Source organism: Pieris rapae, chromosome 8 (assembly GCF_905147795.1).
Source record: "Pieris rapae chromosome 8, ilPieRapa1.1, whole genome shotgun sequence".
NCBI lineage: Eukaryota > Metazoa > Arthropoda > Insecta > Lepidoptera > Pieridae > Pieris > Pieris rapae.
The window spans coordinates 10089721-10107441 of record NC_059516.1 but is presented as its reverse complement, the minus strand read 5'-3'; the positions used below and the strand labels follow the sequence as shown (position 1 = coordinate 10107441).

The following is a 17721-nucleotide window of genomic DNA, read 5'->3' as shown; positions in this document are numbered from 1 at the left end:
CATCGTAAATCAAGTTACGATTCATTGTCATATGCATTGATGCTCCAGAATCTATATACCAATTATTGTCGTTGTTTATTGTTGCAGATAGCACAGCAACATACCCAGAATCTGTGTTCTCCTTAGACTTCTGTTCCTTTTTCTTACTTCGGCAATATTTGCTTATATGCCCATATTGATTGCACACATAGCACCTTGGACCTTTACTTGTTTTGTTTTTATCTTGAGCTTGTTTGACAAACTGATTTCCCTTACTTTTGACATACAATGCACTAGACTCAGAGCTTTTCACTTCTTGCAGAAGCTTAGTCTTCACAGAATCAGCTGTAATTGTCACACCAGAGCTTTCAAGTGCCATGATCATTGGTTGATACATTTCTGGTAAACCGGCAAGTAATAAAGTCCCAAGCCATTCATCATCGACTTCAAAACCAATGTTTCTTAACTTGTGAGCAGTGGTCATGATCTTGTTAACATAATCTTCAATGTTCAGACAATTTTCAAGTGTTGTATTGATCAGATCTCTCAACAGACCAACTCGGCGTGTCAAACCTTTGTCATCGAAAGCTTTGGCTAAATTATTCCAAACTTCTTTAGCTGTTTTGGCTTCTTGTATATGTACATAGTTGATGGGATGTACTAATAAGATAATTTTCGACTTCGCTTTTGTGTTAAGTTTGGGATCAATTGCTTCATTGTCTTTCGCGGTGACACAACTCCATAATTCCTCATGTTCGAGGTAGGTTTGCACTGCAAATCTCCACGTAGGATAGTTTTCTCTTCCAGTCAGCTTTTCAATCAGTGCCATCGTATTATTTGAAGACATTTTTTTTGCTGATGAAGAAAATTGAAAAACGCGTGGCGAGTTTTGAGGTTATACTGAACTCAATTTCGTACTTTTCACTTTAACTATTTTGTTTTTAAATAAAATCAGGTGGTCTGGGCCCATAACCTGTTAAATGAAACGAGTATTTTATTTAATCACTGTGTTAATTATATTTTAATGTTAACCAGACAATGGCGAAAAAGGAAGTAAGCTTAATTATATTACACAGAGCAAATCATAGATACCAGATATAACATAGACAATAAGTAATGTATTCTATAATAATTGCTGAAGGCACCAAATTTACATTCCATAGACTAACACATATGAAACGCATAATACCATTTAAGATCTTTGCTAACCTTTGCTGACCATGGGGACGGGAGATAGATAGGCCGTTTAACCCATATCTCAGTGTATATTAGTTTGCCATTGTCGTCGCTTTATATTTTTATACAACATATGCATATGGTCAGGAGGCTCATCTGATGTTAAGTAACATCGCCGTCCATAAACACTATCGATTCGAGAGGGCTCACGAGTGCCTTGTCTGCTTTTTAAGAATCGGTAAGCTGTTTTCTTGAAAACCCCTGGTTCAGTAATACTTCGGTGGACAGCTCGTCTGTGTAGTGGTAGTGCGCGGTAAAAACTACTTCAAAAAACGCTTAGTTGTGGGAAATACAGCTGAATTCTTTTAACAGATATTTAGTTTTTGCATTTGCCAACTTTCCATATCACACCGAAATCTAGTTGCATACCAATACTGAAGTTATAGAAACCTAGACTGAAAAGGGTTTTTCATTAACGTTATACTTAGAAAAGTGCGTGTAAGTATTAGGCCGCTAACTCATCAGGATGGTTCCCCATGTTTACCTTCGGTAGCCAAATGAATATGCCAGCAGATATCTGTCAGTCAGTTCCTTCAAGTTTCATTTCGAGAATCGACGCTTGGCATAGAAGATATTTACTTACTTACTTATCATGTGTTTCCGGACTCTACAAAAGGAACCGTTGGTCCTGTTGAGTCAAGTCAGTTAACTACTATACATTTCCATACAAATTATTTGGATATGTAGCCAGCGACGTCGCCATGGCATCCAGGTGCCTTAAGTGATTTATAAGAATTGTAATATTAATCATACTGCCTTTGGTTTCAGATGAAGATGTATTATAATTTACATGCAACAGTAATCCTAAAACTAGTGATAGACACCGCAGCACAGTTTCCAGCTCCAGGGCAATATGCTTTCCCTCAGATGTCAGCTCCAATGTCAGGGCCAATGGGACCAATGCCAGGACACATGCCAATGCCAGGACCCATACAGATGCCAATGCATTCTGCAGCCATGCCTAATGGACCTCATCCCATGAACCTCAACTCCCCCTTTCAAATTCCTCAACAGCGATTACCTGTTGTAGTCATGCCTTATCGGTCTAAAGCCGCTGACAGAAAACATAGAAAACGAAGAAGGATGAAGAAGAAGTTTAGAGATTCCTCGTCGAGTTCTAGCAGCAGTGAAAGCACTTCATCGAGCAGAGAATATGCATTAAGAAGTAAAAAAAAGCAAAAAAGGACAAAAAAGAGACAGGTTTTGACACCGGTTATATCTTACGTAACTCGGAATGGAGATGTCGTTTATCAAAAGAAGGTGAAAAAGGACAAAGCAGGAGATTGGCTGGATCTTGGAAAAAGTAAGTCTAGATTCGAAGAAGAGAGTAAAGAAGAGATCGAAAATATTGATAGCCAAGAGATGACTGTTCGTGACCTAAAACGTAAATTTGATTTGAAGTCAAAGAAGCATAAACATAGACATTAATCTTTTTGTAAATTTTCACATTAATAATTTTATAAAATAAAATATGCGTTTTTAAATAAAAACTTGTTTTTAATCATGGCATAATAAAAAATATTTAATCTGAACACCTGCATTACTTTTCAGCTTAAGGTAACCAAATATAAAAAAAAAATCATAATAAAGACTAGTTTAATTTCTGTATTGTTTCAGTACGGCACCACGGCATATATAAGCACTTGAAATCATTGTTGTTTGCGATTGGTGAAAAGTCGACGGTTTTAGTGTTTTGCTTTCACGTAATATAAATCCTTACACTTCGTGGTCAACGAATTAACTATAATGAAGCGACCAAATATACGCATGTTAATTTTTTATGTTCTCCTAGTCTGTGGCAATACAGACAGTCAATATGGTATTGGCCCAAGCCAAAATTTTATTGGCCTTGGATGCCAGGCTATAGATACGACTACCCAAATTACGTATGGCCATATTACTTTTCTGGCTAGATAATGCATTATTATTACTAGTTGCATACTGAGAACGATTGTTTAATGTCCGACGTGGAAATTAATTAACGTAACAGGACTCCACACACTACTCTGCAGATAAAATGGGTGAGCATTAAAACCAAGCTTACGCACAGCCATACAGCTGTTTTTTTACAGAGACCCTGGGGGTTGCATATGACAAGGAACTCAGTGGCAATGTATTTATACCCTAATATTTTATTAACTTTGTTATACAAATAAGTGATTACCTAGTATTCATAAGATAAGAGACTATTTAATAGGTAGTTAATTGTCAAATTATGAAAAGGGAAAGAGAGGTAGACCACAAAAACGGTGGGACGACGATATTAGACAAGTCAAAACTCAAACATGGGTTAGAGTGGCCATAGAAAGGCCAGAATGGAGAAGATTGGAGGAAGCCTTTGCCACCTGGCAAACGGACACGCTACAGTGGAACAAAATAACAATCTACGAAAAATAAAGAACATACTGTCATGTCCGAAAAGAGGCAATAAAATATTAATTTGTAATATTTTTATTATTTTACCGCCTTTTATTAATTTATGTCCAGGCACCAAAAATGAGATTAGACTATCAACGCAATAACAACGCAACGAGAAGTAAAAATTATGTTTAATTAAGTCATAGACTAAACAGGGTATACACGAGACCTAGCACTAAATAATAGACAGATCACTGAGCATATAAAAAATAAAGTTACGACTATTTAAATATTCTATGCTTTAATTATTGTCATGGATTATAGGACTTTCCTCTCTGTAGGTTATGGTTGTTTAAAGGGTTTTGTAATTTTTTTTAGGCATTATTAATGTATATGGATGAACAGTTATAGCATTTATTTTTGTAAAATATTATTAAACATAATATTAACTAAGCCTAACAAAATTTTCTTTTTTATAATGTCAGCAATATAATATTTTTTTTATTTAAAAAATTTACAGTGATTTTCTGTTGTTTATGTCCGCATTTCTCTCATTTACAGCCATATTATAAAAAATAAATAAAAAAATACTGATATGATACTTTTAAAACTAGATGTTTGTGACAATTTTTTTAGGGTGGTTTTTGGTATTCGTATGGTATTGAGGGTATTTTATTTGCTAATACTGGTCCAAGGGTTGTGAAGTAATGGCTAAAGTAATAACAAATTGGCTTCAGGTAAATTATTTCTCTAAATTCAGACAAATACTGATTTAATTGTTTGCTAATTGATACATTTCCATTTTCCACTTCTTTTAGGGCATTGATGGAGTGGGCACCACTATAGCCACTTTACAAAACGTCAAATAACTTACTCTATCGGGTTATACCTATGAAGGAAGGATGTACAAATACTGTACCTTCGACCTCAAGGGAGGATACTCGATCTGTCTAACCACTGAATGCCCTCCGATGCCCTGAAGGCCACAGTGGCTAAGAACGAGAAGTTGTATATATCCTGAGAGGCCGAAATAAGTTCGTTAGAGCATTTCAGCGTATGACATCTTCGTAGTGATGAATGACACGTACTCATAATTATCACTAACAGGTATCTGCCCGCAAATTCTAGCGTACTTTATTGGTAAATACTGGGGCCTACTAAATAACTAACTAACAAACTTGCATAGGAACGACATTAGCTCTTGCAACGTCATGCAACCATTTTTATACAAATTCTTTTGGCTATACTAAAAACCCTGCCAAAAAAAATGGTCCTAGTTTAGAGGAGTTTCTGAAAAGAAACTGGCAACATTTAAAATTTTCCACAGCCGATGCAGAGATGTCAACTTGGAGGTTATCTCCCTCAAATTTAGGAGGAAATAAGATATTCAGGGGAGTTTTCTGTAGGGAAATTTTATTATTTTTTAACATTTTACAAATACTTTTATTAAACTTTAAAACTATACCATTTAAATAAGCCCTCGAACTATCCAATAAACTAAACCAAATAAAAACTCCAAGCGTAGTTATAACTAAAACCCCAAGATTGAAATAATAGGTGAACGTTGAAGAGAAGAACATGCGGTGATAGCAAAATAAATAATAATAAAGTTAAGAACTACATGTAAAGGTACCCGCATAACATCAACAGCTATTTAATAGTACTCAAATTTTTTATTTTAGAAAGTTAGTTTATTAAATAACATTTTTTAGCAATTTTTTGTCGATATTTAGGGGTTTTTGAAGTTAGTCTTATTGGGAACATTCTAAAGCAGTTGGACGTTGGTATCACTGAGCAATGAGCGCACAGCATAGAGTAACTTCTTATATAGGAAATAGAGAGCTATCTTCAAGCATTTTTTGTACTACCGGGTTTGATCAGCGACCTCCTTACGCGCAAGTTGGAACTACTTTTCGAGGAAGCGGGAAAATCAAATTTTTAGTTTTTAATAAATTGTTATTTTTTTTAGATACTGATTAAAACAAATGCCGCTTCGTATAAAAATGGCAGCATTTGTTTTAAACAGTATCTAAATTTAAAATATTATTGGGAATTGGAGAAGAAATAAAACATTTATGTTTACAGGATTTATTAGTCAAAGTACATGAACATTGCAAATTATCATCATCACTACTATTTAAAATCTAATATTTTGCCAAAAAAAAAGCCTTTGCAATTGTTCTTTACCACAGTAGATAAAAAGAATACGAGTTGCTTGTTTTTTAAGTTTATTTTTGATCTTTCAGTGCTTTCAGCAAGTGTATAAGCTTTCATTTTCACTCTTTTCTTCAAATTCCTTAAATCTGAAAACAATTTTAAAAGTATTGGTAAGCACTATGGATAATATGAAACTCAGAATATGGCAGTTGATATCGGAAAAAATTAACAAATCATAATGTAATGAATAAACTCAAAAAACTTCTAGCCCGATTTCAAAAATTCATTCACTTTTAGAATAATACATTATCCCTGATTAACATATAAGCTATATTTTATTAGGCTATTCCCACAGGAACGGGTTCCACACAGATAAAACCACGAGGATCCGCTAGTATATAATATTTATGCAACAAGATTGACATTGATGAGTTTACATGTAATACAATTTTTAATTGTTTTCTACGATACAAACTACTCACCAGTCACCACACACCACAGACATGAACTTAGAGTTAAAACAAGAGAACGGAACAGATAGATAACCAACATTTCTATCACCAGTGAATTGAATTAACAAATATAGTCAATTATATGATAAATGTTTACTTACGACCAATTGGTAATTCTATTACAGGTGTATTTTCGTTCAATTCATCAGAAGCTATAGCTTGAGTTGGAGCCATTCTTTGTTCACCTGACAACATAATTTAAGTATCAGTAACAGTATTTATGAATTAACATAATCAACATGTGGGGTGTTGCATAATTCAATACACTTCATAGCCAATATTGAAAGCTAATACAATGTACTCAATTTAATTTGCAATCATAATATAAGTATTGACCCTTCTTTACCTTTACCCATCAAATAATATCATGTTTTGATAAGTAAAAAATATTTGATGTGGTAAGAGAATTCCGCCAGGTGACATCTGATTCAAACAAATATTTGAAGTCATTTCAAAGATGTGACTCGGTGTTAGTTAGTAAATAGTATAAATGCTTCAATATGATGTTTTGATCTAAAATTTTGTGGTATTTAACTATTAAATTAAAATACATACCTGCCATATTAACGGTTGGAATTGATATGTTGGACAGTCTCTCGTAGCGACAGTGAAATTTATCTTCGAAATGAGCACGGCATACACGACGATACTTGTAAATATGCTCGAAAGATAATTCAAGTATCTTTCCGCCAACAGCCTTTCTCCAAGCTTCGACACGATCTGGGTCTTTGTTGGGGTTGGGAAATAGATGCAGCACTTTATGCGATGCTGAAAGACACCAACATTAAATTAATTAAAGGAAACAGATTATGAGTGGAATTCCTTTCTATACACTGTTTATTTACATACCACCGGACTCAAAACACCCAGGTACACAACACTTTTTATCCGACGACATATCGGAAGTAAATGGAGTCCTGTCTCACAATAAATAACTTAAAGTCTTATAAAACCGGAGGAGCGAACTCTACTCAACGGATTTATGAAAAGAGCACGAATTTAAGGCAAAAAAACACTTAAAAACGCAAAAGCACAGTATACACAGCACGGCGTCCATGACACTAACTTTTTTTACAATGTTGCAATACACTTTAAAAAAATCTACTACTATTTTTGTTGATACATATTAAAACATTTCTTTTTTAGTTTCTGCATCGAAAGTTATGATAAAACTCAGTAAAATTGAGTTTCTTACGCCAACAAGTTAAATAAACTAAAGTAAACTCATTATTCTTGTATAAGAACCAGTAAGCCATTTGTGTTGCTCATTGATTAAAAACTACCAAATTAAGGAAATGTGTAAAAATGGTCACTTCTACCAATTTATAGCCTGACTAAATTAAGAAGGTTACTGTTGAAGATGCATACTATTAATACTTGGAACAATTGTATTTAGACGTATTATGGTACTCTAGTGCCATCTGTATGCGCAAGTTAATAAACTTTTCCTTAATACGCGGCCAAATTAAACAAACATATCACTGGTTAGAGAAGTATATCAAAAGATGACCATCTTTAAAAGTTTTCTTTATATCATTGCAATTCCAAACTTTTTGTACTAAGATTGTAGCCCCTGGCGCACAGAGGCACAGGCAGGCTCACTGAGTATGCTGTGTGAATTGTGAGTGATGTGACTAGTGTCAAGTGTGAAATGTGTTATGTATACCGTAGTAGTTAGTATGGTCATTCATTAGTTGCGGGTTGCGGCCGTGAACACTTTTGATAGTTTAGGTCAATATTAAAATATGTAAAAAGTTCCCCATAGCGACTGCCGGCATCTATTACTTCCGCTGAGGATTTCTTAATGAAAGTGGTAAACTATTGCTGACATGTGATGTGCAAAATATGTAATGAGTTTGATTAATATGAAATTTTATTAAAACGAAAACAGTGTTATGTCGTTTATAAAACTTGTATTCAATACTTAAACGTGTTTGTAAAATGGTTTCGAGTGGCGATAAGGAATGGAAGTCTAAATTTGAGTTTCCAATCAATTATGATTCTGGCCAAAGTTCAGATGATGATTTGTAAGTATTAACAATTATTTTTTCATCGCTACTTTGAAGTTTTATTTACTAAACCACCTTTTAAAATATTAAAAGTATGAAATCTTAACTGATCTACAATACATTTATTATTCTGTAAATTAGTAACAAATAAAGCTTTTTACAGCTTATATGGTACAATGAAAAGAAATCTTCATAATTTGACACTCGTTACTTTGAATCACTCCATAATTTTAAGTTTCTTTCCTTCATAAATTGAATAAAGTCAATGTTAATTGGTCCGCTCAATTATTTGAAGTCGAAGGTAAATCTCACTAACTATAATTTAAAATCAGCGTTCTTAATTCTCTAAATGACCGTTTTATGTATACTATAAAAAGTAGTACAATATATTTGTGGCAGATTAAATATTAAATATTACCTTGCACAAAGAATTAGTCTAGCTATTCAAAGGGGGAACGCTGCTAGTATCTTCGGAACCTTGCCTAAAGGGACTCCTTTTAATAATATTTTTTAATAATTAAATTTTAAGGTTACTTATTAGATATATTTTTAGTTTGTAATTGTATATTAATATATTCTCTAAATGACCATGTATGTTTATCATGTATGACCAGATGTTTGTTTATATGCAGAAGTATTGACCGTTTGCATTCCAGTTGTCTTTCTAGCATTAATAAGTAATGTTAATGTTTGAGTAGTGACTCAGTCATTCGTTAAGACAATAAAATGTTATAAATGTGTTAATAAATGATAAAACTCTTTAACCTCTGATATCCCTTAAGACAGAAATTATCAAGAGTTGACTGTAGTAAAGTAATAATTTGGTAGTTAAAACTAATAAGCACATTGTATTTTCAATGCTCTTACAGTCCAGACAAATGTATTATATTGGTTCAAATTATATCCCCATTTTTTAACCACAGTTACTGAAATAATAAATAAAAATGGTACAAATCCATTTATTTAGGCTTAATATATATTTTTAAAGATAAACTGGTATAAAAAGAACTTTAACAATAGTTTGAAATGATGTTTACTGGTATGCAGCTACTAAAGTATGCCTGTTTAGACTACATATAGCTCACACCAAAATTTATCATGGATTTATAGATAATATTTACATATAGATATGAATTTAGATAAGTATATACAAGTTAAGTACAATTTAAATTCAAGGATATTTGTTTGTTCAATTTACAATACATTATTTTAGTATTAAAAGGATTATAACCATGTAAAATGAAGTGGTTGTGCTATTAGGTGCTATAAATGTCAGATTCATTATCTCTATATCAGTGTTACGGCTAAGTGCTGATAGTACTGTGTAAACACAATTACTCTATTATATTCACAGATGTTGTATAATAAACAGTTAATTGTAGCCTAACTTTTTTTATTACGTTTCGAACATGTGCATAATTATAATTGTATTAAATATTGTAACTTTGATACCTGTATGTTACATCAATTAAAGAGACAACTTCATGGTCAAACATGGGATTTTGATAAACAGGATTCATAGTTTCTGTAGTTTTTACTTTGAATATGAACATATTTATTACCTAATAGTAATAGCCTTTATTTCCAAAACTTAATTATAAAAGATTATAAGTTTCATTGATTTTGAATGGAGAAAAAAATACACTTTAACACTTAGGAATAATCATTTGCTTGTTAGGTTTTGATTTGTCAGGTTTGGTTTGGTTTGGAGATAGGCCTCCTCCATCCGGTTCCACTTGGAATGGAACATATTATTAATTACTGTTTAAAAAATACAATAAAGAGAAAACTGCATGAATATTAAATTGTTATTTTTTGAGCTAAATAGTATCTAGTTGGCTATTGTGTTATAAGTTTATTGACAAAGTTATAGTATCATTACTATACAAGAAAGCTAATCTAAGATATATGTGATAAATATAACATATTGCTTTTTCTGATAATAAACAGATTTATTTCTAAAACACAATTATACAGTATTTACAATATTCTTAATCTACATTGTATAATAATAATCAAAATATATAGTTGAAAATTAATAAATAGAAAATTAAAACAAATTTAACAGTTTGGCCTCTATGGTGCCTTTAAAACTGGCAGCATTTTCTTGATGTATTGAGAGATTTAGTAATTGAGTGAGGAAAGCACCTGCTTTGGGGTACCAGACTCCGACTTACATATTTAATTAGCTCCTGTGCACTTGACCGTTGATCAAAAGTCTCTTATATTTGGGCCATTTATTATTTACAACCTGCTCTATGGTCACGTGCAAGTAAATATTTGTTTTTTTCTTTATGGCAACTAGGTGATGGACCTTTTGTGCCTCCAAACCCTGTTGATCCCCAGATCTGATAAGCAATATTACTTAGTGTGATTCTAGAAGAAATCATTTTTTAGAATTATCCACCTTGCTGAAAGTGTAACATGAAATTTTATTCAATAATGTTTTTATCACCTTAATTTATTATTTTGTTGAGTGTTTAAATTGATTAAAATTATAACTCTTATTCTGATAAGATTTCTTCCTTAATTTCTGGCAAGATATTTTAAAATCAAACTGTATTATGAAATCTATTATATTAAATAGTTCTTGTGATATCATTTGATAATGGGACCATTAATACTTCTGATAAGCACAGTTTTGGATAGATATACATTGATAATAATTGTGGATATGAAATGGCTACAGTAAATGAATGATTCTGCAACATAATAGTTAATAGGGCTTATTCCATTCTTTCCATCGAAGTTTAAACAAACAAATATTTTTTATCAACTTCAAGCTTATAAGTTTTTGTTGTTCTGATTGCACGAAAAATAAAATCCAAAATTTTTTTCCAAGAGCGCATCGTGCAATCAGTCCTCTGACTATGAGCAGATAAGTTGTAGGAGGATTTGCGGGTATATTCCCACTCTGGTAGGTTGAGTTGCACAGCTAGGTGGTTAGGATGATTTTCCAGCCTAGTCTTGTACTTCTGAGCACACTAAGTAGTACTACACCTGGACATACCCCCAGGTGTTCATGTACTTCGGCGTTTTTTTTATGAACCAAGGCGAGTTGCTTATTTGTTTAAGCGTGCAATTTTGTGTTCTTTTAATTTTAGTTTTGTTAGAGTCGCATGTAGCTCCCCACAATTGAATTCCGTAGGTCCGCGTGTTAAGCTTATCAGTAGACGTGTTTAATACTGTTACGATTATGCGTTTACTAGTTGATTAAACAAATTAATGTGCCGTCCATCTATTCGAACATTTTATTACTTCTGGAGAATTCGAGGGGTTGGGGGGCGTATGTAGCGTACGTAATAATATAATGACATGCGATGTCCACGCGTGATGAACTAGCTGTTGACGATTGAGAATTGACATCCAAGCGGTTCATAAACACCATCGTTTCGATGAAAAACTATCATTAGTTTTTCAGGAAAATGGAAATGTTCTGGTTGGTAAGAGGTTTGTTTGGTTGTTTAATAAACCAACTATAGTCGTCTCTCGAGAGTAACGAGTATCATTATCGATAATTTGATACTCGTTTTTTAATATTATTAAGCCTATAATTTATGATGTTTATCAATATACAGACCGGGCCTTTTAATATTCTTTGCTAAGATATATTGAAGTTGCTTCCTCGAAAAAAAAAACGGACTTTCCGAAATAAAAATTTGTGAAAAGTAAGAATACTTAAAGAAATATTTGCAGTGATTTGTTTTCAATTCCACAAAACCTGTTTTGGAAGACGCGGTCAACGAACCTAGTGACCTTTGTGACGATAGTGGAATTAACAACATAGCGAAGATTTTATAAAATTTGCAAATTACTTGTATCTCGGTAACATTGACTATTGTGGCCTCTTTCAGCCAGTCATGCCGGATGTCGTTTTAGAGAAGAGAACAATAGGCTTGGTAAATATTGTATATTTGCATACTAATATAGACGTGATAATCTCTCATCGTTCCCCAAAATAGAAATGCAAAAGGTACATTTTAAACAATTAACTCTCGAGAAAAGTTTTACCCTTCCTCTACATTACAATTATTCCAAGGAAAATGTCATAAACCACTACTAGAGAAAGATCAACAAATCGCGGGGCTTGTCAATAAAGTATGGTTTTATTGTGTAAATCACAGATTATCGTTGTATAAAGTATAAAGTTTCACAGACCAAGCGGTTTTTGTGATTGGTTAGCGCCTTCGCGGGAAATGTTGGAGGCAATCGTAAGGTTTAAATAATATAAATATTATTTGTATTCTAAATATTTTATAAAAATGCAATATATATCAACCTTATTGGTGTAAACTAACGAAATTATATATACATAATAATTACAGAAAAATACAGCTTAAATATATTATAATATTACAAATAAATATAATGTACCTAATATTATAAATATTATAATATTAGGTACATAAAAGTGTGAAATACTAATAATGTTTTCACTAAAAATAAAAAAATAAATACTAATAGGTAATTAATCGGCAAGCCGGTTGATTTTATTATACAGCTTGTCCTTATATATAGGTCTCCTCTAAGGACTTCCACTCCTCTCTGTTTCGGTCTTTACGTATCCAATGAGGGCCACCTACTCTTCGCAAATCATCTTTCGAATTTTTTCATTTGTCTTCATCTTTTTCTTTTGTCATTGCGTAGCTATTGCGTCACTTTTTTCGTTCTATATATACCTACATAGATATTCTGAAAACATACTGAATCCATTTTGATGAAACTTTGACAGTGTAAATCATGTGAATCAACGGTATATATTTAATTTATACATTAAATTAAGTACATACACACACTCACGCACACGGAAACTAAAAATCATAGTCAAAAATCCTTTTTTGTTATTTACAAAATCTTCTAAAATGTATTGTTACTATCACGCTCTTGCCTTTATGATAATTACTTAATTTGTAATTTTACAGAAACTCCAAGGATGTAGTGATGCGCCATCCCCGGTCCTCGCGCTTTCTTCTGGAGGAATGTGGGGATGGGTCTGAAGCTGATCTCTTAGGGAGCACGCCTCCCCGGTCCAGGATCCGAGATAAGGAGAAGCGTAGGTGAGTTTAACTCATTTAAGATTTACGTAAAATTGTTTTAGGTAATTAGAAATTGTCGGGGTCCTTCACTATTATTGTCCAGACGATTACGGGTGATGTCTATTATGATGAAAAAGCTAGCTACTAAACAACCAAGGTTGGTCACAATCGCTCTAGGCCATTTATGCTTCAGGACAATGCTAGAGCACACACTGCGCAACAGACTGCTACCAAATAAGAGAAGCTTCAATTGGAATGTCTATGAGATCCACTGTCCTTGTTCCAACAGATTACCATTTTTTCGAAATTTGAATAACTCCTTTTCCGAATTTAAGTACGAATGGTGTTTATAGGAAAGGGGTCAATGAACTACATATAAGATGGCAAAAGTGCATATAGGTTGTCATGTGTAAGTTGGCGTGTGGCAGAAAAAGGTACTAATTTTGACAGTTGTGTTGACAGTTCTAACAGCTTGGTAGCCTCACGTGTGTCGGTGCTAATAATTTTTGTTTTAAAGTGTAAAAATTATTACGAAACATGCCAAAAGTGCCGGAAACATGCCGGAGTGCAGCTAGAGAAATTATTCTAGCTGTAAAACGTTTTTGTGAAGAGGAGAAACGTAACAATGGGCCGATTATTCCATTTCAACAAGTGAATGCTCGAACAGCGGCTTTGACAGGTAAAGTATTGCCAGTTAAAAGTGATATTTATATCCCCAAATTTAGGGAAAAATAATAATTGCTTTTGAAAGTAAATGTGATTGATGGATAACTTAAAATATTTTTTGTTTTATTTAAGGTGTTTCTGAAAGAACCGTGAACCTCTCTGAAAACATGGAACAGAGAATCCATAGTGCATTTTCCAAAATAACTGCTGAAGAATGGCAGAAACACTGTAATCACGTTATAAATGTTGAAAATAATTATCGTATGACAGACAACCGCCTTGAAACAGTAATGGAACCATTTTTAATTGATTTGAATAGCAGCGACTCAGATTCTTCTGACACAGATGACTCTGAAGAATTCATGGAAGGAATAATGCCTCTAACAGACCATAATTACTATAAAAAATAATTTTTTGTTATTAAGTTTTTTATTTACCTTTAATGTAATATCTAAGAATATCCATCAATCCAAACTAAACAAAAAAAGTGGCAACACAGAGGGTTGTAGGAGGCGCCGCCACTGGAACGCCAACTTATACTTGACAGTCTATAGATAACATTTATTAAATATATTCTATTTTTAAATTATCTGCTTTTTGTTCCCGCCCATACATAACTCTAATTTCATCTAATATAATAAATGTATTAGAGTGTGATTGAAGAATTTCAATAGATCGCTGAAGACAAGTAATTATTGATAATAATTCTAGGTATTGTACTAGATTTGGACTTGGTATATAATATTCACATATGTGCCAGTTCCGGAGCTGTTATTTATATTGTTATTTTTTCATACATGTTATCATTCCTACTATAAATCCTTATCACGTAATCAATTGTGAGTCAGCACAGAACGCGACCCAGTCGGTACAGTCCCCTGACTCATAGTTGCGGCAAAACAATACATACGTTGTTTGTCCGTGATAACCGCGTCTGATGGATAAAATATAGGTTTATTTCTATGTAAGCCCACGTTAAGAAGGTAGTTATTGTTTAAGACATAGACAAACATAATTTACTAATGAAACACACAAAATATTTTTTTTTCTGGAATAAGGTCCAATTTAGGTGTGTAATATGTGTGTGTTGTGGTTGTAAGTGGCCCTCTGTCACTGGCTCAGCATTATGCTGTGAAACACGTGTTTCACAGTGCTGGTCATTCTGCCAGCGACCGTAATAGTTAGTTTGCGCCTCAAACATTAAATTTATTTTTAAAGAAATTATTACATTGGTAATTATTAAAGATATTTCCTTAATTTGTTAAATCTTTAGAACATTTTTAATATGATTGTGGTAAACATGTTTTAAAAGTAGTTTAGTTTGTTATGTGTTCTAGTTTGTCTGCGTCGATACAATGAATGTGATAAAATCATTCAAAATCTTACGTTATGTAAGTGTAAAATTCTTAAACATTTTTGTTAGTTAAATTGATAAGGAACAGGGTAAAGTCCAATACTAACGACTCTGTTTTTGTCTTAATTGTATACGTTGTTGATATTTAATTTTAATTATAAATGGGCTCCATACCTGTCAGTAGTTCTGACAGGTCGCTGACACATATAATTTAGTTGTGTATAAAACCAATAAATATATATAACTCGTCGTGTTATCATAGACATAGACATAACATTTATTACAAACGAAAACACACACACACACAACAAAACAAAATAACAATACATAATCAAAGAAAAAAATTTAACTCCCATTTCCGATTCGGTTCGTTTAAAATTTGTAATGCATATGTGCTGTGGCTGTAATTGGCCCTGGCTCAGCATTATGCTGAGGTGCAGAATGTTCTACAGAGCTTATCGTACTCATCTCTAGGCTCTCTCTCTCCCTCCCCCCTGAAAATTACACAAGTAGCAATTATTATACATTGACTGAAAAATCTAATGTTGTATTTAAAAATATATGTGTAATATCGTAAAGGTCGTTGAACCGAAACCTCGTCAGCAGAACAAGAGGCATGAAATACAAGTTCGGCGCTTCTGATTTTTCCGACTCAGTCACTTCGTCCATATTGGCGGCAGACGCGTAATAACTAATTGAAATACACTGAATACTCATGGGCAAAGACGGCCTTTGTCCAAAAAATGGGCGCAAAATATCGCTAATATTTGGTTGAAAAGTATATCCAGGTGAATTTTGTGTACATTTATGTTTTCAATAACAATTGCTTCAAACTTACATTAATAATACGCGGCTTACTACGCGCTTCAAGTTTTCAGCGGGCACTCAAATTGGGAAAACCCGTGGAATTGTATCCGCGACGCTCCTTGAGCACCAATGAGACCAGTGCTCGGAATTATGGTGAACCCAAATTTAGTTTCAATCTTCGATAGCCTCAAAGCAACGTCTTCACGTGCCGAGGTGGAAAGGACTCCATAACAGAGAGGCTGGTGCTGTAATGTAATGTAATGTCATGTAATGTCATGTAATGTAATGGAATGTAATGTAATGTAATGGTGAATGTGGTAAATCATAGAACAGATTTTATTTTATTTTTATTTATGTAACTTAAATGACGTTGTGGTTTATGACATTTTCTTTTGAATTATTGTATGTAAAGGGAGGATAAAACTTGCTGAGTTTCTTGTCCGTTCTTCTCGGAACAAGACCTCCTGGTAGTCTTGCGAACGGATGGCGTAGTTTTGCTTTTCGCGAATTTTGTAAACGATTTTGACATTCATAAGCATGCCTTAAGTCGCATCTAAACTGAATAAATAAATTTTGATTTGATTTGATTGATTTGTAAGGGTGGAAGGGAATTCTCGCTGAAGATCTCTTATGTTGTGGGCTGATTAGATCAAGAACGCGCTTTGAGGTCTATAATTTCGCAACACTTGTAAAAAGCGGTTAAATTAACTCTTTTAAAACTCTTAAAACTTTTTTTTGATTGGATTGGAATTTTGACTTATACTTTGTTTATAAAGAATATTTTTACTGGTTTCTTGGATACTAGCATTACGTAACACAACTATTATCGGGGCCATACTTTGTGTGTACGTTTTATAGTTTTCTTCTTTCTTGTTATTTTTTATGTGGCTTTGTTGGCGTGGCTATAAGTAAATATAAACAAAGTTTTTTTAATCAGTACGCAGTGAGTATCTATTTATATTTTTAATAAATAAAAAAGTGTGGAGACAGTACACATTTCAGTTGTGAAACTTCTTTGTAAATTGATTATTACTAAGGTGAAAGCCCCAATTGATGGTTATGTACCAGTATATGATCTCTCCATATATTTGTATATCTATGTTCACACTGTATACGTGCTAATGATAATATAAATAAATAAAAAATCTGCGTTTACAGCACAAGGCAGAATTGCCATCTAATGTTCTAATATGTAACTACTAAACGAACACATTAACCATAGCTTTCTCACTCTCCCTCAATCGGTCTCAATCGCTCTCTTCCTTTTCTTCAACAAAAACGTTGCACATATTCGTGACGTTTCATTCGTACAATTTTACCCTCATGCCACTAAAGTAGTTTCATTTCAATAATAAAATACTCATAATAATTAGTATATTTGAACGATAAGTCTTTTCCTCAACCAGAAGACTGGTTTTAAAATTCCAAACGACAAATAGTTTTTACCTGTTTAAGATAAATTTTTAATATAACAAATTATTACTATATTTAAGGGGTTTTCCGTTCCAGGCGAAATTATTTAACTACATAGCTGGAACTCTTCCACTGACCGTTTTCCTAGGCACTTCATATAATCATATTTACAATTTATGAAGTTAACGGAAGAA

The 17721-nt window shown here is 33.0% G+C and overlaps 3 protein-coding genes across 4 annotated transcripts in view; 2 read left to right on the top strand and 1 right to left on the bottom strand.

Annotated features, from left to right (window-relative positions):
• The first annotated feature begins 2298 nt into the window (after window positions 1-2298).
• Window positions 2299-2643, top strand: LOC123689416 (protein FAM133-like). The gene has a single exon (XM_045629301.1). The coding sequence runs from the start codon at window positions 2299-2301 to the stop codon at window positions 2641-2643; it is 345 nt and encodes a 114-aa protein (XP_045485257.1).
• A 3002-nt stretch (window positions 2644-5645) lies between these two features.
• On the bottom strand, window positions 5646-7341 carry LOC110999003. Its single transcript, XM_045629079.1, has 4 exons — window positions 7092-7341; window positions 6798-7010; window positions 6344-6427; window positions 5646-5876 (listed from the first exon to the last, which is right to left on the bottom strand). The coding sequence occupies exons 1-4, from the start codon at window positions 7138-7140 to the stop codon at window positions 5707-5709; spliced, it is 516 nt and encodes a 171-aa protein (XP_045485035.1). The 5' UTR covers window positions 7141-7341; the 3' UTR covers window positions 5646-5706.
• Window positions 7342-7824: 483 nt separating this feature from the next.
• LOC111001775 (mitogen-activated protein kinase kinase kinase 4) overlaps window positions 7825-17721 on the top strand; it is a 33762-nt gene continuing 23865 nt past the window's right edge. For both annotated transcript variants that reach the window (XM_045629078.1, XM_045629077.1), the window contains exons 1-2: window positions 7825-8269; window positions 13174-13308. In XM_045629078.1, the coding sequence (XP_045485034.1) occupies window positions 8184-8269; window positions 13174-13308 (221 nt within the window). In that variant the 5' untranslated portion in view covers window positions 7825-8183. The remainder of the gene's footprint in view (window positions 8270-13173; window positions 13309-17721) is intronic.

Excerpts from the sequence above, each read along its gene's own strand:
- LOC123689416 (XM_045629301.1), top strand. The coding sequence starts at position 2,299 with ATGAAGAAGAAGTTTAGAGATTCCTCGTCGAGTTCTAGCAGCAGTGAA.
- LOC110999003 (XM_045629079.1), bottom strand. The coding sequence starts at position 7,140 with ATGTCGTCGGATAAAAAGTGTTGTGTACCTGGGTGTTTTGAGTCCGGT. Across the intron at positions 7,011-7,091 it reads TGGGTGTTTTGAGTCCGGTG|CATCGCATAAAGTGCTGCAT; the intron begins GTATGTAAATAA and ends GGTGTCTTTCAG. Across the intron at positions 5,877-6,343 it reads AATAGAATTACCAATTGGTC|ATTTAAGGAATTTGAAGAAA; the intron begins GTAAGTAAACAT and ends AATTGTTTTCAG.